This window comes from Orcinus orca, chromosome 16, assembly GCF_937001465.1.
Source record: "Orcinus orca chromosome 16, mOrcOrc1.1, whole genome shotgun sequence".
In the NCBI taxonomy this organism is placed as follows: Eukaryota; Metazoa; Chordata; class Mammalia; order Artiodactyla; family Delphinidae; genus Orcinus; species Orcinus orca.
The window spans coordinates 43,882,763-43,903,715 of NC_064574.1; the positions used below are offsets into that span (position 1 = coordinate 43,882,763).

Consider the following 20,953-nt stretch of genomic DNA (forward strand, 5'->3'; position numbering starts at 1 on the left):
CCCCTTTTTCTTCACTTATTTCTCCTTTATGGTTACCTTAGCCAGAAACTGAACTTCAGAAAACTGCCTTGTAGAAAAACAGCTTTTCAGCCGCATTCTCACCTCAAATGTGTATGCAACCCACTCATCTGTCAGGAATATCTCTGCTGTTCGCCAGTGTCTGCAAATCACAGAGGTGATGGTATGAAAAAGGACCAGGCCAAGCCATGGCTGCCCTGGGAGCCACTAGAAAGTTGTGGGCTGGGTGGGGTGTTTTGGCATGATCTGTCTGTGTGACGATTGTGTGATGATGGCTTGTTCCAAAGGAGCATCGCTTGAAACTCCCTTTACCCCTTCAGGAAGGTCTGTACATACAGTTCTCAAAGTGTGGTCCCTGGACCAGTAGCATCAGCACGACCTGCAAACTTTTTAGAAATACAAATTCTCAGGTCCCATCCTAGGTGGCCAGAACCAGAAACCCAGGGGTGGGTCCTCCAGGTGCTCCTGATACATACTTGAGGCTGAGAACCACTGACCTATGTCCAACCTGCTAAAGTGGGCAGAATTGGGAATTGTTTAACAGAGACAACTCTGTTAAACAAACAAAAAGAGTCTGTGGGTGGTTCTGTACTGTTGAGTCATTCCAGGTGTGTCTTTGGAGTCACACCTGGGTTTGAATCCTTGTTTTCCCCGACTGTTCTTTTTTTTTTTAAAGTCTTGCCAAGTGCTTTTTTTTTAGTTAATTTTTTTATTGGAGTATAATTGCTTTACAATGTTGTGTTAGCTTCTGCTGTACAGCAAAGTGAGTCAGTTATACATATACATATGTCCACTCTTTTTTAGATTCTATTCCCATATAGGTCATTACAGAGTGTTGAATAGAGTTCCCTGCACTATACAGTAGCTTTTTATTAGTTATCTATTTTACATATAGTAGCATGTATAAGTCAATCCCAATCTCCCAATTTATCCCTCCCTCTCTCCCCTAACTGTTCTTTCGTGCGTCTCCTCTTCTGTAACATGAGAATAGTGCGTAACTGAATTCTGTTCCAGTTCCTATTGTTGCCATTTTATTAGTCTCACGGATTCCGTGGGTCAGGACTTTGGACAGGGCTGGCAGTGGCTTGCCTCTGCTCTCCGTCATCGACGTGACTCTAGTCATCTACGTGCTGCTGACTCCCAAGTCTGGGTCCTGAACTGCAGGCTGGGCTCAGCTGGAGCTGCGGCCCAAAGCACCTACAAGGGGCTTCTCACAGGGTGGTGACTAGGCCCAGGGTCGTTGGTGGCCAGAGGTCCCAGAGACCAAGGCAGAGGCTGCTAGGCTTCTGACCAGCGCCGGGTGACCTGGGGACACCTGGGGCTGCTGTTACCATTGAATGAGAAAACACTTCTAAAGCACTCTGCACTGTCTTTAGAACATTCCTTGCACCCAGTCACTGGCCTTTGTTAATTATTAATGAATCCTGGAAGGGAGGCTGTGACCTTGAACCTGGTGTTCATCAGTGCTGCTGAGCCTGCTGTGCTTCCTCTGAACGGGACCATGCGGATTTCCACCTGATCAGCCTGTTCCAGGAAGCAGGCTGGGGAGGGCACACAGGTGGCTGACGTGGCTCTGAAAGCCCATCTTGGATCCTGGGAGAGCCAGGCTGTTGTTGTAGGGGTGGGTAGGTCGTGGTGTCAGAGGCCCTGGGTTGGGGAGTAAAGCCACACCCCCCTGCAGTGCCACGTTCTGAAAAGGATTCTTTCCAGCTTTTGAAGTTTGGCTCTTTCCCTTGTAGGGCTCAACAGATGTCTTTGCTCCTTGGGTATAAACTCCGAGATGTCAGGCAGTTGCAAGTGCAGAACTGGAGGGTAGTGACGCATTGCTTTCAAAACACAAAACTAAACTCTCCTTTGAGTCTGATTTTAAAAAACAAGTGTGTTTATTCTTACTTTCAAGCTCGGGTATAGAGACACTGTTGTTAACTAAGCATTGAACACAGAGATTCCTTGGACGCTTTTGAGAACGTTCCTTGCAGCAGTGGAAACCATTTCGCTGTAGCTCTCTCCTCTTCATGATGTGCCTCGAATAATTCAGATGGCAGACACACTGAGATGGCAAGAGCCTGCCTCCCGCGTTGCATTTCCTTCCAGCGACTGAAGTAGCTCTCTCAGGTCCTTCAAGGAACTCTAAGTGGACACATGACCTCAGGTCCCAGAAGGAGCGTCCCTCAGAAAAGTCTGAATCCTCCCCAGTTGTTAGAGACGCGACCTACTTTAAATAGCAGATGCTTCTGGAAGGTTGGCAAATACAATTTTTGTGACTGATGTAATACCTCAAATTGTACCAAGGAGGTTTTCTATTTAAAGAAAACCTATTGTGAGTTCTTTTGTGAATATTAACTCCCTTATCTCTTCGGATTAAAATTGAATTTCTGTAAAGTGGGGAGGGGCAGGGATGCATTTAAACAACCAGCAAGAGTTTGTTGAATGAAAATGTCTGCCTTTGTGTGTACATGTTTATGATGGAAATGATGACTCTCTCATCACCTTTTCTTAAAAACAAACCCAAACCCACCATACACACCAGCTTACCTGCTTGCAGAGCTGTGACAGGCCCGGGTGCAGACCTGTCCTTAGGTGAATGAGATGATGCTTCATCTCCCATCATACCTGTGACACCAACATGAAGTGTCTGGTGGCCCCCTTGTACAGATGGGGAAATAAAGGCTCCAACTCATGTTTGGTGGTGAACGGTGCAGAAAATGCCCCAGTGCCTCGGAGCCTGCATTCTAATGAGATGGACCACAGATCAGTAAAGGAGCAGATCCACCCTGGGGAATGTTCTCAAGGTTTTTACAGCTGCTAAGGGGAGAATTAGGAAGTGTGTTCCACCATGCCCTGCCCCCCTCCCGTGTTGAAGGAATCTTAGGGACATGGTCTCTGCCTGCAGGGACGTTCTGACCCGGATGGGGGAGGGTTTAGGGAGCTGGGAAGATGAGTGAGCGCTGAATGGTGTGGTGGGAGGGAGAGATCATTGTGTGCTGGGAAACTTGGAAAAGGCTTGAAATAAGAGGTCCGGTTTGCGCCAAGCCTTAACTTGCACTCTCTTCTTGCCCAGCTCTTCTTGGAAATACTTGGAAAGGAAATTCCCTTGTCCCACTGCCCAGTTCTTTGGGTGGAGACTTTTTTAAAAATGGGGGATGTAAGAGTTTCCTTCCCTTCCTCCTTCCTCTTTTGTTTTCCTCTCTGCTGTTGAGGCAATAGCTGAAGCCATGCATACGTGTTAAGAGCCAACATACACATGGCATTGTAGAGCCACGTCGCCCCACACCCTGCACTGTGCTTTTCTCTGGGCGCTGTGTCATCTGAGTGTTGTCCATGGCAGTTGTGAACTGTGTTTCCCTTGGGGACACAGCCACAGCCTCTGACCCCATGGCAGGAAAACTCCAGTGGCATCTAATTACTACCGTGACTCCTAGAGTGTGGAATCATTACCACCACCACGGATTAGGAGAGTGAGATTTAGCGGTGCTGTTTAGAGATAAACAAGTGAGTCTGCAGTTAGCGGTTAGCGAGTGGTTGGACAGCGGCCTGGCTCTAGAGCATGGTTTTAACCATGACCCCAGGCTGCCATCCAGTGGAGGCGTGGCCAGATGTCTTACAGAGCTCGCAAGAGTCTTTAATTACTCCTGTCCCCATTGGAAAAAGAAAGCCCCCCTGGAATTGGGAATATACATACCAGGTAGACGTGAGTGCATGTGTGCGTATGTCCGCCTGTGTGAGCGTGGTCCTGGACCACAGCATCATGTCAGATCTTGGTAGAAGTGAAATGCTTAGGCCCACCCCGACCTGCTCAGTCAGAGACTTAGGGTGGGGCCTCGCTACATGCTCATGAGTCCTCTGGGGATCCTGGGGCATTTAGAAGCCCTAATTTAGACCAAAAAGAAAACTTCTTGAGGGACTAAGCCATGAAGATGAGAAGAGGTCTCTTCCCTCCCCTGGGCATGGGGCCAACCTGGTGTCATTTGGACCCCACATTGCCCTCCAGCTCAGGGACTTAGGAGGTCCATCCGTCATCCATAGCTTAGGTGCTTCCTCTGCTCTGAGCCCCGGGTCAGGCTGCAGGTGTCCAAACAGGAACAGGGCATCTGGCCCCTGCCCACAGAGGGGCAGCAAGTTGGATACATTGCAGGAAGAGTTAAGAGTCTGGGAGGCATGAGGTCCAAGGGAAGAGAAGTGCTCCATAACAGAGTGAGGACGTGTAGGCTGGGACCTGTGGGAGGGTGGGCACCAGATGAAGGGCAGGAGTGGTGAGGGTGGGACGGTGTACCCCAGGCAGGGTGAATCTGTGCAAGGCCCCGAGGCAGGAAGGCCTTCAGCAGACTCGGCACGGCCAGTGAGGGGAGGGGACGGGATCCACCCCTGCTGAGAGTGGTCACCACCTCAGCTGCCAGGCGAGGGTATGGCCTCATCTGCTGCTTGTTCAAGAGAAGCCAGAAATCTGTGGTTTTAGTGTGAAAACTCTTGATTTCTAAACTTTGGACCAGACTGACACACACATTGATGTTGGGTTTATTGTGTAAATCCAGGTTTTGCCACCAAGCCCCTTCTCAGTTTGCCTTCTTGCTTTCCTCTCTTCTATTTTTTTGGCATTTTTTTCTCTTCTATTTTTCTAGTCATTCAAAGAACTTTCCTGTGTAAGTAGTAATTTTTCCCATGACATCTATCTTTATTTATTAAATTTTTTGAGGTATAATTTATATACTTGTTAGGAGCCAGAAAGTTGAAATGAAACTTTTTAATTTGTAAGAGTAAATGACAGATAAAATAACCTGAGAGGGAAAAATGTGATACACACACACACAGACACACACACACACAGACACACACACACACACAGACACACACACACACGGACACACACACACACACACACACACACAAGCTAAAATTTGTAAATGTTTTCATGTGAGTTCACCCTGTTGAGGATTATGGGAATCACGTGGTTTGTTATGGGGAGGGCCTCCCATGACTTTTGTCAGAATGGTTTTCCATCAGGAAATATTTGTGGTAACTTGCAGCAGGGTGGTTATCAGGTGGTAGTTGACCTTGTGTTCCTGTGGTAGCACCTCAGTGTTGCCTTCCACCTGATTCTGACCCAGCCCTGTGAGTTAGACGCAGCAGTGGGTGCATCTCCCATTTACGTAGGAGGAGATTGATTTGGAGAAGATAGTAACTGCCCCAAAAAGAAAAAAAAAAGAAAAATTTATGTACCTGGACATGAGGGTGACCCTGAAGACCAGGTGAGCAGTGGCTGCTGCCCCCAGAGCTGTTTGTGGTATTTATTTCTCTGCTGATGGGGAAGTGCGTAATGAAAACAGGCCACGAGGGCCGGCTGGAAGGGGCTCTGGCACAAACCGGCCAGAGCCAAGCTCACCCTGAAGTCCAGCCAGTGGTGGTGAATAGGAGGTTAGCAATGAACATGATCCTACTAATCTTCAGGTTGAAGGTAAACCAGCACAACTGACCTGTTTTTGCGGGCAGTCATGTGACCTGAGCTTGGGTAATGGAGGGGAAGGGAGCAGAGCCTCCCGGAAAACTAGCAAGGCATTTTGCCATCATTGCATCACTTCTTGGGGGAGGGTGCTGGCTGGACACCTGAGAAGGGATGTGGGCCCTTGTCCTGGATCGCACCTCCACCACATGAGAGCCCACCACACAAGAGCCCACCCCACGCACGCGCACTGATTTGGGGCACCCTGTTTGCATCGAGTCTTCTTTCCCACAGCCCAGCCTGCGGCACTCAGCCCTGGCCGTGCACGTTAGAACCGCCGGGGAGCCTTGAAAACCACGGGGCCAGTCGGGTCAGGGTCCCCTGGGTGGGGGCCGGGGTTGGGACTCCTGGTGTGAAGCACCTGCTTCAGAGCATTCCCAGGGGTCACCTGTACCTGCGAGGTCATCTTTGTGTAGTGACACCTCGTTTCTGCAGGGTCTATCACCATTCTCCTTGCAAGGAAGTAGAAACCCGCCTCTGATGAGGGAAGGGTCCACCCCAGTGAGAGCAGCGCAAACCACTGCAAACCTGACCCTCCCCTTTCCGACTCCAGTGGCACCAAGTGTAACGTCCATGAACCTGTTTTTGTGCAGTCAACTGCTTGGATCAGCATGTTCGGAAGTCCCCGGAGAGCGTCGCTTTGATCTGGGAGCAGGATGAGCCTGGAACTGAAGTGAGGATCACCTACAGGTACCATGTGTCCCCTGAGGGAGGGCGCCTCTGTCGTGCTGGACGTCAGCACCAAACGCTGCTGCCAGGCTGTGACAGGAGGAGCCCCGGCCTCCTTGCCTACCTGGGCAATACTTGTTGTCTTTAGATTCCCCTGGAAGGAACTGGGTCCTCAGAAACAAATATGACAAACGTTCAAGGCACAGGGCAGACTCTTGGTGCGGTCCCGTGTGACTGTGACCTCTTCTGGGCGGGGGGTTATATGAGTATCAGGGGCCATGTTTCCTCTTGGGAAATATTCTCTGGTCTCAGGAAAAGTAAACATGAACATGGACTGAATAAAGTACACGCTGGGGTAACTCAAATCAGCCCCTCTTAGTGTGCTTACAACTGTGGCACAACAAATAAAACGGTCTTTAAAAAGGGGCTAAAATAAAACAAACAAAAAGGGGCTACACCTGATATTTGTATCTGTGACTCCTTAAATAAATTCTTCCCGTATTGTGTACGCCAAGCCTGTGTGTTGGGGGGTTTGAACGGACCCGGTGTCTGGGGGCAGGTGCTGGCCTTAAAGCCCTGCCCCCTCCCGGGACTGGCTTGCTCAGAGGTCTCTGGTCTGTCACCGCATCCCTGCGGGAAAAGCCCTTTGCTCAAGCTTCAACTTACCTTTCCAGCGCTATCTCAGGAGGAGGGTTCAGAGGAGCAGGTCCTGACCGCGGGGACCCCTGGTTTCCTGCTTGTTTTTCAGACGCAGGTTTTATCACAGATCCAGGGCACCAAGCCTGGGGAAGCTGTGTTCAGCTGAATTTCTGGATGGAGCAAAGTGACATTTGTTAATCTGCTGTGGCTCCTAGTGCGTCCTGCCTTGCTTGTCCCTCCCCTGCTCCCAATACCCCTCGGCCGTCACAGTCCCTCCCAGCCTTTACTGCCAGTCACTGCACTGACCTGGGTCCCCTGGACAGACACCCTCCTGACTCCATGGGGTCCACGCATCAGCAGCACTGTGGCCTGGGACCCCCGGGCCCTGCACACTGGAGTTGGGGGCACTGCTCTAATAGACAAGCCGCTCCGCTGTTCTTCACGCTTATTGGCCCGACTTGATCTCTGTGTGATTGTCCAGTAGATTAAGTCTCTATGGGTGGGGGTGGAGGAGGTCAGGGGAGTTCAGCTGTGGGCTAATTTTCTCTGGTCCTCCCGTGGACCAGGACCTGGAACTGGGGTTGGGCCGAGTCAGGCCTCTGAGAGCTGCTCGGCTGGACAGCTGAGTGTGTGTTTGTAACTGGGGGGGAGTCTCAGGACTGCAGCCATGTTGTTAAAACAAAGAACAACTTCATTTCCATAGCAGAGCAGCCCCGGGCAAGGTATAAACCTGTAAGTACAGGCAAAGAATTTATTATTCTCTCTCTAAAAATAAACAAGCTCAGCCTGAAGAAATGGTTTTACAAACTTCAGCTGGTCTTAGTGCCAGGTGACTGTTGTTATTTACTGTTTGAGGGAAAAGAGAAGTGTGTGAACGGGTTGTCTGTAATTGCAGCTAGTTTTTCTTTTCTTTCTTTTTTTTTTTTTGCGGTAGGCAGGCCTCTCACTGTTGTGGCCTCTCCCGTTGCGGAGCACAGGCTCCGGATGCGCAGGCTCAGTGGCCATGGCTCACGGGCCCAGCCGCTCCGCAGCATGTGGGATCCTCCCGGACCGGGGCACGAACCCGTGTCCTCTGCATCGGCAGGCGGACTCTTTAACCACTGCGCCACCAGGGAAGCCCCTGCAGCTAGTTTTTGAGGGACTTGGATTCATAATTTTCCTGGTCATGTTAGGTTTTTGACATGAGATTTTCTTCCTCCTGTCTCAGAGGAGAGCTGCCTACACTTGGTGCTCGTCGTCCTGCCAGCATACAAACTGCCACTAAGATAAAGTGCATTCCTGCCAAGTGTCTCACCATGGTGGCACCCAAGGTGCCCCAGGATGGTCACAGGCCTTGGCGACCCGAAGACCAAGTTCCAGACCCATGGTCTGAGCCCTTGAAGGAAACTGCGTGGGGATGTGGTTCTCACGGGCTGGGGTGCTGGAGGTGGATTCCTGGGGACCACGCCTGCCTGGTCTGTCCTAAGCTTGGGGGACCCATCTCAGTCCTCAGGTGCACAGAGCCTCTCCCTCCTGCGTCTGCTGAATTCTTCTGAAGAGGTGCACTTCTGAAGAATCATCAGAGAGCTTGTAACGTGAACCCACTCCTGTCCCAAGCCCAGTGATATGTGGGTCCACATGTGTTGCACACGCCCTCGCACACACGCCCTAAACGTGCACGTGTCTACAACCTGCTCTTGGTGTTCAAGGATCCTCCGGAACCGCTCTCCCGGGTTGCAGGCACCGCCCTGCTCCTTTTCTGGAAGTTGGGCCATTGCCTGGGGGTGGCCTGTCTGCTGTCTTCAAGGTTCTGAGCACTGGGGTGTATGTGCAGCTGCACCTCCCTAGGGTGGGGGAGGCCTGGCAGGACCAGCTTTGGGAACCCCGGGGCAGCAGAGTGTCCTCAGCCCGGCCCCACCCCGCCTGCAATTGTTGCTTGGCTGGCGGCAATTCCCAGGCGCACCCTGGCAGACGGGCTGAGGCCTCGGGGGCCCGCTAGGCAGCGCGTGGGGCGCCTCGTGCTGGCGCCGGCTGCGTGGCTCTGGGAGAAGGACAGCCTCGTGGGCTGGGGTTCTGTCCTTCAGGCGCGGTGCTCCCTCCCTGATGGGAGGCGAAGGGGCAGGACCTCCGCTCTCTGGGATCAGCCTGGGATGGCCTGCACGTGTCTCCCGGGGAAGAGGGCAGCCTGTGACCTGAGGCCGGAGCCAGGGCCAGAGGGCCGCCCATCCGATTTCCAGCCTTCCTCTGCCCAGAGGTGTGTTCAGAACTGACCTGAGGGAGCTGTTCTCCCCAGCGAGCCAGCAGGCCTGCAAACCTGGGCCCCCTGGCACTGCCTGAGGCCTCCGAGGCCAGGGCTGCAGAGGCCAGGCAGGCACATAATCTGGGTGACTCCCCGAGGCTGTGCAGCCAGATAGCACTGGGAGCAGTTCTTTCCAGCCGTCCACGTGCTTATTTCGCAAGATGGTCCTTCACATTCAGTTTAAGCAGACAGATTCTAGAGGCCCTTGGCGATGGGGATGTGGACAAACACAAATCCCTGTCCTCTAGGCAGGTGGTGCGGGGGCTCAAGACCATTGCCTGCCTGGAGCCCGGGCTCTGGGCCAGGGGTTTCCAAGCTGGGGACGGGCAGAGGGCATGGAGCAGAGCAGACGCTGTGGCTGGTCCTGGTGTTCTGTGCTCAGGACCTCTCAGCGGAGGGTGCCTGCGCTCGGACAGAGGAGAGAGCAGCCTGAGAGTATTCACCAGGCTCTGAACCAGGATCTCCCGTGTGAGGCTCTCTGAACAGGGGTCCAGACATGAGTCCTTTTAAAAAAAAAGTTTCTTAAAAATTTATTTTATTGAAGTGTAGTTGATTTACAATGTTGTGTTAATTTCTGCTGTACAGCAGGGTGATTCAGTTATACACATATATATTCTTTTTCATATTCTTTTCCGTTATGGTTTATCCCAGGATATTGAATATAGTTCCCTGAGCTCTACAGTAGGCCCTTGTTATTTATCTAAGATGTGACCTTTTAATTAATCTGTAGCATGTTTTAGCCCTGGCCTGGCCCTCCTCTGTGAACGCGGGTTGCCGTGAGGGCAGCGCTGCTGTGGTCATGGCCAGGCTGTGCAGCTGAGCTGGGCGTCTGGGCTGCAGTGGGGAGAGCAGGCCTGGCACCCCCCATGTGCCCACACGTGAGCCGAGTGGAGTTTCCACTGTGGGTCCAGCCCTAGAGGCGATGATTTCTGTAGTTGTTCCAGCTGGGCCTTCTTATGGTGGGGTGTGCACGGTGGGGAGCCCCTGCCCAGAGGCGCAGAGTGGATGGAAGGCCCCCTCCCCGCTGCCTGCCTCAGAGCCCCTCGGCCAGCATGGAGGACGCCTCCTGCCTGGGCCAGCCGACCAGGCACTGGGCGTTACTGGTGCCTAGCGTGGGGGGCCCACTGAGAATACAGAATGGGGCCCAGCCCCTGGGGCGGCCCTCTGTCTGGGGCAGCCACACCAGCACCCCTGGGTAGAGGGTGCCGCGAGCTCTGAAGCCTGGAGGCACCTCCTGAGAAGCTGGCTTGTGCCCCGGGCCCCGGGTGTCTTTACGTGGCCACTTGTTAAGGTCACGGAAGGGCCCTGTGGGCTCTGGTGGGAGGAAGCAGGAAGTTGCTGTAACGCCGTTGGGGAAGACTTTGAGGAAGTGCTGGGGGGTTGGGTTTTGGGAGGCCGAGGAGGGGAGGCCCGAGCATGGAGGCCGAGGGCAGGGCCGGCCAGCGCACTGTGGGGTGAGGTGGCGGGGTGGGCGGAGGCCTGTGTTCCCGCCTGCTTTGTCCCCAGCTGTGTGTGACCTGGAGCAAATCTCCAGCTCTCTGACCCTGTTTTCTCCTCCACTGGCTGCTGGGTGTTGAGCAGCACAGGGGAATGAAAGCCCAGACCTGGGTCTGGGAGGATGTGGGTCTGATTTGGCTGTAGGTCGGGGCAGGTGAAGGGAGGTCAGTAGAGGATTTCAGATTCGACGAGGGGAAGGGCACGGGTGGCCCTGCGGCTGCTGCGGCCGGGAGGGCCGGGTGGGGTTTGCAGGGAGAGGTCCTCACGTCAGGAGAACAGTTTGGAGCCCGCTAAAAGGCAGCCCCCCGACGCTTGCACCTGGTGCTTCTCACCCCCAGATTAACTACAGTTTGCAGTGAGCAAACTCCTTTATTAAAATATTAGGGCAACTGAAGGGGAAGATCATTAATGGACATAGTGAGGCTGAGGGTGGGATGCTTTGGGGTGAGCCAGGGCCGGTGACCATGAGGCTCCAGGACAGGGGCCCCTGGCAGGCAGGGTGAGTGGGTTTGTCGGTGGGCTCTCCTCGGTGGAGGCACCGGAAGCTAGTGGCTGCCAGGCTTGTGTGCAGTGTCCCCTGCTGACCTCTGAGTAACTCTGATTGCAAAACTTGGTCAGGAATCCCCGTGCTGGCTCCCAGAATCCGGTAGGAGCTCTGGGTTACGTGGATGGAGCTGGTTTTAAACCAGCATTTAACTTTCCTTTAAGACTTGGCTCCAGATTTTGAAGCTGGCAAGTGCTTTGAATCTTTCTATACGTGACACTTAGTTTTCTTTCTCATTCTTTTGGGCAAGCTGAGGCTCTTGGAATTTCACATTTTAAAATGGCCCTGTCTTGGGACTGCAGCAGGAATGACCTCCACAGAGAGTCGAACCTCCTTGATGGGGCCCTTTCTGGGAACCCTCTGGCGGACGTTTAGTTGGAGGACCATACATAACAGACGACTCCCTTGGAGCTGGATGCCTGCTTTTTGTGAACTCCCTTCTGCTGTGCAGGGGATGCTGGAGGGGGCTGCATTGCGGGAGGTGGAGGGGCAGCAGCCTGCGGAGGGAAGGGGCGCTGGCCCCTTGGGGACCAGTCTTTAAGGAGGTGCTTCTGTTCCAGCTGTGTGGTTCGGCTTCTGGCAGCTGCAGACCTGGTGGTGGGAGGGGGGCCGACAGCCTTGCTGTGGCTGTGCTGGGTCCCCTCCGGGGCAGCACAGAGGCCTGCTCGGGTGCTTGTCATCCCAGGCCCCTCCCCCACCCTCCCCGCCCGCTCCTTGGCCACTTCCTCTTCCGGCTGAGGTGGAAAATCAAGGCCCCTGGAAGGAGCAGCCCGGCAGGCAGCCCTGAGACCCTGCAGGGCCGCCCTGACGCTCGGCTGACATGTAGCCCCCAGTGCCCACCGTGCTGGACCCTTCTGTCTGCTGCCCAAGACCCGCTTGCAGGAGGGTTCCCTGTAACCAGCCAGGGGCTGGCTGTCCTCCAGGTCCCCGGGCCCTAACCCTGGCCCTGACCCTAAGGCGGGGGCAGCCCCCGCTGTGTGGGCCCCTGGCACTTACGATCTTTGTTTGGATTCCCGGTCACCCTGGGCTGTAAAGTGAGGGACCTGATGCCCAGCGAGCTGAGGGGGCTCTCAGGCTCACCCAGCTGGAAATGCCAGAAACAGGGTTTGGACCCAGCAGTGTCTGATCTGCGAGATGTGCTGTGGCATCTTGGAGGCGGTGAAGGTGTAAATGGCGGGCTGCCCTGTGGCGCTAACTTGGTGACAGGCCTGTAGGTCTGTGTGCAGACATCGCACCCCTTCACTGACCAGGGCTATGTGTTCCAGGACCTCCAAGACAAGGAGTCGCATGTTAACCGCGATTCGAGCTGGGGAGGAGAGGTCAGTGCCTGAGGGCTCCAGGTGGCCTCTAGGAGGGACAAGGGACGGCTGCGGAACAAGGTGGGCCTAAAGACTGTGGAGTCCTGGTGTGACGGCGGGGCCGTGAGGAGCAGAAAGTGCACGTGCTGGAGGGGCTCTGGGGACCTCGGGGCCCTGGAGGCAGGAGCGGTCACTTTGGGTACGAGAGGAGGGGCAATGGGCCAGGTTAGGGGGCCTGCCTGGCCCTTCATTCTGTCTCCTGACCCCCTGTGTCTGTCTTGGACCTCATCCGAACCTGGGAACAGTGGGGGTCTGGATGGGGGAGAGGCCTGGCAATTTCCCATCAACAGATCCAGTTAAACTTCCTCTGGGAAGCTGGAGCGAGGTTTCTGGGCCACTGGGAGGGTGGATTCCTTTGCTCCATCTGGGCCGACAGCCCCATTCTCCCTGCTGGTTGTCCTTGGTAGCTCAGGGCTACCAGCCTGCGGGAGCCTCTGGGGTTCTTCGTGTGTTGGCACTGCCTGCCTCGATGTGAGCAGGGCTCTGAGTCTGGAAAGGAAAGAACTTCTTTTCCGGAGACAAGACTCGGGCTGAAGGCCAGTGCCGAGGTCCAAGGGAAATCAGGCGTGAATCAGGGAAGAGGGCAGACCTTTTCTCAAGTCTGAGCCGTCACTTCTGTTCCACCAGGGCTGTGTCAAGAGTGGGAGAGAAAGACTTAGGCTGAGGGGGAGCTGGACCCTGGGGCAGGTGGTTCTGAATGTGGAGCCAAACACTGAAGCGTGAAGAAAAGCACGCCCACCCCGCCCCAGTTCTGCTCCGTCCTGATTAGAGGAAGGCTCCATTCAACCACAGTGAGCGGCTTTGAGCACTTCTCTTCCTCATTTCAATCCAAGGAAAAATGTTACATAAATAACGATGGAGTTGGCAGACGGCAAACATCCTCAGGTTTGGGAGCCTTTGAAATAGGGTGTCAGTTATTCTGAAGCTGTGGGTTTTGAGAGCTGCCCTTGGAGCCAGGCTTGGGTTTGAATCCTGACCTGACCCTTGACCCTTTCAGCTGAATAGCCTTGAGAAGTCACTTAACTCCTCTGTGCCTCAGTTTCCTCATCTGGAAAATGGGGTCATGATGGTAGCCCCCAGCCCACGGGCTGTTGTGAGTGCTCCACGGATGTGCCTAGGGTTCAGACCAGTGCTGTTCCCGCTGTCACTGAAGGAACTGTGCATGTGGTGGCAGTGGGCGGGCAGGAGGAGGCTTCCCTGGGCAGTAACACGAGCGGGTTGGGGAAGGCTGAGGAGGCAGGAGCCCGTGGGCCTGCAGGTGGCCGAGGCTGGCCCGGAGAGGAGGCTCCTTGTGGTCACAGTGGGTGGCAAGCGTGGCTGGAGAAGACGGGGCAGCTGGTGGAGGTGGTGGGGTGACACGGCAGGTGGCGGATGGGCGGGGTGCACAGGCATGGCGGTGGGCCTACCGTCCCTCCAGGCTCCCGGAACCCCAGGCCATTGCCATGGAATCTGTAGCTGGCAGCAGCCCTGACTGTGGATGATGCATCCTCAGACCCACCTCCCACCCCAAACGAGGGCTTCCCATCAACAGCCACGGCAGGGTGCGTGGAGCAGGTGGGCCTTCAGGGGAGGGATTCTCGAACCACATTCAAATACACTGGTGACTCTCATTCACCCTGAGCCAGTGACACGGCTGCCTAAGATTTACACAAAAGCAAACTGGCATTTTCACTCTCCTTCCTGCTGTTAAGGAACCACTGATTTTCACCAACTTTATTTTTCTGCCATTCTGCAATAATTATAGCTACTGTTTATAGGATCCCTTTATATGTGCCTAGGACTTCATATTTGGTCTTAAGTCTGTTTGGGCTGCTATGACAAAACACCACTGACTGGGCGGAGTGGGGGGCTTATAAATAACAGAGACTTATTTCTCACAGTTGTGGAGGCTGGAAGTCTAAGATCAAGGATCTGCTGGTCAGGCCCTCCTCCTGGGTCACAGCCAGCGCCTTCCTTTTGTGTCCATACATGGTGGAAGGAAAAAGGGAGCTCTGTGGGGGTCTCACTTATAAGGGCACTAATCCCATCATGGGGCTCCACCCTCGTGCCCTAATTACCCCCCCCCCCGAGGCCCCATCTCCTAATACTATCATCTTATCATCTTTGGGGGTTAGGATTCTGCAGACATTCAGACCACAGGAGTCCTCGAGACCACCTTAGTAGTGGTCCTATTATTAGGCCATTCTATGGTTGAGACAGTCTAGACCCTGGGTGTATGGGGAGCTGGGTGGGAGCCCCATCTCTGATCAGATGTCGTTCACTGAGGCATTCTCCTGAGAGGCAAATTCTCTGAGTCCAGAACTTTCTGCAGAGTGTAGCAAAACCTCAAGGAGAATACATTTATTTTTTGTAATAAATTTAGAAAACATGCAGCTTTAGTGATTGCAAGTCCACTGGCTGGCCTGGCGTCAGCTGTGGCAGTTCAGCTCTTGTTTCCTGTGAACGCCGAGTGTGTCCGGGGCCTTCCTTGGCAACGGCAGCTTGGGCGTTTTTGTGTCGACATGTGGCAGCTGCTTTACAGTTCACTGCAGCTTACCTTCGCTCAAGGTCATGGTCACGTGATCAAATCATGACGTGAGAGGAATTTCATACTTGGGTTATGAGCCTGCCCAGCTGAATTTCCTGGGCTTCTGTTCTCTCGGTGGCAGTAAGTAGCAGAGTAAGCGCATGTCATTACGTTAGATAAGATTTAGTGGCTACAGTAATGTCTGGGCCAGAGGAGTCTGCCAGAGGGAAGGAGTTGGTCCCGAGCCCTGGTGAGCTTCTCCCTGTGAGAAGGGGACCCTCTTGCCGTGCTCCGCTTTCCGAAAGCCAGCCCTTGCTTCTCTCACCACCTCCATCTTCCAGAAATGGCTTGCTGAAGAGAATATCAAAGTCTAGAGAAGTGTACCGAAGAAAGATGTGTCCTGTCCAGTCCTGCATCTGGACCATGGCGTTGACCCCTCCCCTCAGCACCAGGCTTGGAGGAAAGAAGTGACTGTCACAGGCCTTCCACACACACATCGACACAGTTCCCCGGGTTACTTCCCTTATCGGCAGAAGGAAACGCAGAGGACAAGAGCTGTGTGCTGGCCTATCAGTGGGGCGGCCCTGCCCATCGCCCTCTCTGAGGGGCAGGATGTCTCCTGCCAGGGTACAGGAGGTACAGGAGGCTGGGAGGCATTTGCGGGGTGGACCCGGCGCTCATGGTTAGAGCTCGGGCTCCAGTCGCCCTGCACCCGCCAGGGCTCTCGTCCTTTCTTGCTTACCTGCTCTTCCTTTCCAGTCCACAGATATCTGTTGCATACCTTCTCTGAGCTAGGCCCGGTTCCGGACGCTGGGAGGAAGGCAAAGAACAAATCCCTGCCCAAGTAAAGCTCATACTCAGTGGGGCAGGTGGACAAAGAAGGAGGTAGCCTCTTTTCCAGTGTTTAATGAGCACAAGAGCCAGAGTAATGGTAATGGTAGCAAGTAAGCAAGGCATGCATTCCGGATGCATTTCTTAAATACAACAGCACCACACACACACACACACACACACACACACACACACACACACACACACACACACACACACAAACACACCCGGCTTATCTTACTTCCCCTGGGGCTGTCCAGCTGTGTCCTGTTTTGGATTGAGCTGGGCCAGAGGTGCCTTTCTTCTGTCTGTGTTTGGGCAGATGTCGTGTTGGTTACGGATTAGCATTGGATGAATGCTCCTCCCACTTGAAGCTTAGAGTTGGCTGTAGAAGGTTTCCTTCCTTCCCCCAAGGCCAGGCAGCATTTTGCTGGTGTTCAGCACCCTGAATATGAGGCCAGTCTGTGTATTTGTGCCTGTCATTTGCATGCGTCCACGTGGAAGTCATGGCCCTGTGGAGTCTACTCACAGACAAACGTAGATATCTTATTCAGAACCTGCATGACGAATGCTATATTTCTCCTGGCACTTGAAAATAGAACTCTAACTCATTTTGTTGAGATCATTTCTCAGAAAGCTGCGTGTCACTGTCCCTTGGAAAGATCTCGCAGGCAAGGAGGAAGCCAGTGCATCCTGCAGTAACAGCGCAGAGCACCCATCACTGAGTGGCTGCGTTCTCTGTTTGATAAGAAGCAGCATTTCGGTTTGTGAAAGTCTGAGAAGTTATGAGTATCCAAGAACTGCTTTTGAATGATTTTTGAGTACCTCACGTAACAGGATCACTTGAATAGCACTTACTTTTTTGTGATTTGAAGACCTAGGTTTGCTGACCATATATTCCAGTGGTCTAAGTCTGGAGAAGATTGCTAATGAAAAGCAAAAGCTTAAAATGAAAAATCCAAGTTTAAAAATATAATGGATGAACTGGAAAGATGAGGAGAAATTGAGATGGAATTAAATAGGGACAAATGGACAGTCTGGAAACTCCGATTTTAAAAATTAATTTACTGACTGTGATATGGAGGACCCCTGTTCAGAGTCCTGTTCTGTGTGTGGCAATGGTCAGTGGGTTAGTGACCTCATGTTGAATTTGGGCCACCTTTGTCAGGCATTAGAAAATAAATGTATTCTTCATTTACATGGTTAAATATAGAGTTGGGGTCAAGGGTCTGCGTTCCATATTCTGACCCGGGCAGATACCATGGGAATGCCGGGGTCCGTTTGGTAACCTGGGGGTTTCTAGAGAATGGGAGTGGCGTCACGGAGGGCTGGGCAAGAGAACCTGGGAGAGAAAAGGCTTTGCGAGGTAGTGGTGGGGGGTATTCAGAAATCTGAAGGGCTATCATTGAATGACAGATTTTCTCTGGACATCTTTAAAGGGCTGAACTGGGACCAAGGGGTGGAAGTGGAACAGCTACAAGTCTTGGCCTGATTCTAGGAAGACTGTTTAGTGCTGTGTGGGGTGATTCCCAGCAACGTGATGTTTAAGCAGAGGCTGGACCGCTGTGGCCAGGAACCCCAGGGAGGCTTCAAGGATCTCTTCGACCTTGAGTTTTATGGCCTTGGCAGAGAGGATGGGAAGGGGAGTGAACTCGAGAGATTTACCCGGATCAGGTTCTTTACCAGAAACTTCTCTGGATGCAGCGGCAAGAGTGTGGGACCCAGCAGACTCAGTTCCAGGGCCCATGAGAAGGCCCCTCGATCCTCCGGGGAACACCTGGGCTACTTCAGCTTGGTCTCCAGACCTTCCCGGGGCTATAGATCAGCTCCCCAGCTCTGACCGCCAGGCAACTTCTGCCCCTGAAGGGAGTCCTTTCCCCTTTGCTGCCTTTCTCCTCCTCCCCACGGCCAACCTTTCCAGAAAGCTCTCCCTGCTGCCTCAGTAATTGTACCAGAAGCTGAGGTGATAAACGCCCATCACACTTCCATGTGCCTTCATTTCCCCAGTGGGAGCTGGATTGCAGGAGGACACTTTCCCTCTCATTTCTTTTGTCTGGTGCCCTTATCGCCCCCATGGTGCCTAGAATGGAATTTTTAACATCTTACAAATTCATCAAAATGAATTAGTTGATTTTAGTACTTCTAGAAAGTAATTTCAAACAAAGACGTCTGATGGTAAAGATAATCTCTACTGAATGTTTGGCCGAATCCTGAGTGGGTGAAGCTTTTCATTAACACTCGTGACAGTTAAACAAGGTGGAAGGGGCCTGCTGTTTCTCAGGTGATCTTGTGGCAGCTGAGATAGGTGAGCTCCCATGCCCGTGCAACTCCTATAGAAAGTAACCCAGGCCTCTCTGTCTGGGCGGCTCTGTGCCTTCCTCGACTTCAGAATGCTGCCTTCCGTCTGCAGAAAAAGGACTGGATGTCGTCACCACTGATCTCTGACGCACTTGAGCCTCCTTCTCCCCAGCACCGACTCCTTAAGTCCTTAGCGCTGTTGAAAATGGCACCTGCGCTGGGCTGAAGTTATCCTTCTGTGTGACTGACCGTAGCTGCCTCTTGAGTGCTGTCACAGACTGTCCTAGCCTCCTCCCCGCACGCAGGAGGCGTGTTTCTGGGCCCTGGCTCCGGGGAGTTTGCTGTTGGGGGCTGTCGGGGTGCTCTTTCTTTCATCACAAGCTCAGGTGCGGGGTGGATGGGGTCAGTGAATGGTGCTTTTGTCCTCCTAAAACCTTAAGGAGAAAGGATAGGGTCCTACCAGAGAGGCAGTGTGCCAGCCTGGGCAGGAGTCGAGGGGGAGCGCAGGCTGCACTCGTGTTACCCGAACCAAACTTGGGTCCGTCCGCTTGCCCGTGCACAGTAAAGCCAATCTACTGACACCGGGTTGGAGTGAAGGAAAGTGCAGCGTTTACTGCAGGCACCAAGCAAGGAGTCCAGGGCCGCTGGTGCTCAAAACACCCCACTCCCCGATGGGTTTCAGGAAAGCCTTTTTAAAGGCAAGGTGAGGGAGGGGAGTCCCAGGGTATGTGATCAGCTCACCACAGTTCTCTGGTCGATGGTGACTAACAGGGCTGTTAACATTATCAATCCTCAGGCTCCAGTAGGTCCAGAGGCTACAAGTAGTTAATTTCTTCCGTCTGGTGGGCGTTTTAGCATCTGTAAAACAACTCAGGAATGTGCATCAGATACTATTATCTAGGTACTTTAGAGAGGAGCTAAAGCAGAGGATATGGGGGCGGGGTCTGTCCCTGGAAGGCCCCATAAGGTCCTGCTTGGTTACACTAGTGATCTCTCGTCTGGTCTCCCCCAAGGCCTGTCACTGCCCACCCTTCATTTCCTGCTGGCCCTTGCTGGACTGCCCCTTTCTGGGCCTCTGAGCACAGGGCAACCACAAACGCTCCTGGGTCTTGGCCAGGAGGGTAGAGCCACGTGGGTGGGTGGACTTACTCTGCCCTTCCATGCCAGCTTTCTGTTAAATAACAAATACAGCAAGTCATTCACACTGACGTTATGAGCAACATTGGAGCTATGATTTTGGGTGTTTAAAATATTTCTGTTTAAATTGTTTTGATTTTGTTTAAAAATTATTTAAGAAACTAAGTTACAGATGTTGTATGTGCTTTAAAAGTCTACAGTGACCCTTAAATTTGTGTCCTCATATGCTGTATTGAAAAGAAACCATCAATGAATTTCAAATGCAATATAATTTTTTTCTTTGGAAGAAAAATAAAAATATATATATATATTAAAAAAACATATACAATAAAACAAGAGCAGTGAAAATGGGAAATGTCCCTTCCTGTGGGAAGTGGGGTTCAGTGGGACCACGTGGGAAGCAGTGCTGAACCCAGCGTGCACCTGCTTCTGCTCTCCTGCACTTTCCTCCATTTCCTGCTCTGGTTTCTGGTAGGCTGTCATCCTCTCGGGGTGGTGTTGGGTCACGTGCTAACCCCAGGCATATCAGCTTGTTCAGCGGGATGCTGCTCTCTGACTGGCTGGCTAAGCCTAAGCCCCTGGAGTGGAGGCAGGGGCCATGTGGGCACAGGAGGCGGGGCACAGTGTCCTGGTCCCTCACCACCCAGCCCTGCCCCGGGCTGCGGGTAGCTTTCCTTCCCAAATCACTGAGGCTTCGCAGAGCTGGGGTCCCCTTCCCGGGGTCCCCTGCCCAGCAAGGCCTGTGCTGACCCAGAGAACAGGGGCCTCTTGGGTAGGATGTGTCAGAAGGCTCCGGGACCGGATGACCCAGGTCTCTGAGAAGCTCTGCTCTCAGTGGATGCAGGGACAGGCGATTTTTCTCAGCAGTGTGGCCGTGAATCTGTGTCAGGACAAGCCTACAAAGTTACAATGTTTTCTGAAAAGAGCCTTCCATGCGTCAAGTGTTGGAGTGGCTGCCCTCCCCCTGGCTGGCCGGGGCTCCAGTGCCTGCAGTTTGCAGAATTATTCCAGCCAAATGACTATGCGTTCTGGCCCTCCCCCTTCTCTGACAGCCCACCCTTCCTTGTGCCACAGGGAACTGCTGGAGACCACGTGCCGCCTGGCCAACACGCTCAAGAGGCATGGAGTCCACCGAGGGGACCGGGTAGCCATCTACATGCCTGTCTCCCCGCTGGCTGTGGCCGCAATGCTGGCTTGCGCCAGGATTGGAGCCATCCACACTGTCGTCTTTGCTGGCTTCAGCGCGGGGTCCTTGGCTGCGAGGATCAATGATGGTGAGCACGTGGGCAGTGGGAGGGAGGGAGGAACCTGGGTCGCCTGGCCTTCAGGGACTTAGCGTGGTGACAGACATCACTGAAAGTCACACATACAGATGATGGACACTACCAGGGACAGCGCATGGCTGAATGAACATTTGCTCTATCAGCTGAGATCTGAGTGCGTTGGATTTAACCAGATGAAGGAAGGGAAGATTCCAGGTGGAGGGAGTGGCATATGTACCCACTGGAGGAGGCTGTGTGGCTGCAGTGCAGGAGGGAAGAAACGTAGGGTGAGATGAGGCTGGGGAGATATGGGGAAGATTCCACCGGTCAACAGCTGGAAGCCTTCTGTGATGAGGACTGATGGGGTGGGCCATCTCCTGAGGCTTGGAATCAGGTGTGGGCCTCGTGGTGTGTCTTTA

The 20,953-nt window shown here is 53.3% G+C and overlaps 1 protein-coding gene across 3 annotated transcripts in view; it reads left to right on the top strand.

Moving 5' to 3' along the window:
• Nucleotides 1–20,953, top strand: part of ACSS1 (acyl-CoA synthetase short chain family member 1) — a 42,817-nt gene that overhangs the window by 1,906 nt on the left and 19,958 nt on the right. For all 3 annotated transcript variants that reach the window (XM_033429422.2, XM_033429425.2, XM_004270435.3), the window contains exons 2-3: nucleotides 6,109–6,205; nucleotides 20,347–20,546. In XM_033429422.2, coding sequence (XP_033285313.1) covers nucleotides 6,109–6,205; nucleotides 20,347–20,546 — 297 coding nt within the window. The remainder of the gene's footprint in view (nucleotides 1–6,108; nucleotides 6,206–20,346; nucleotides 20,547–20,953) is intronic.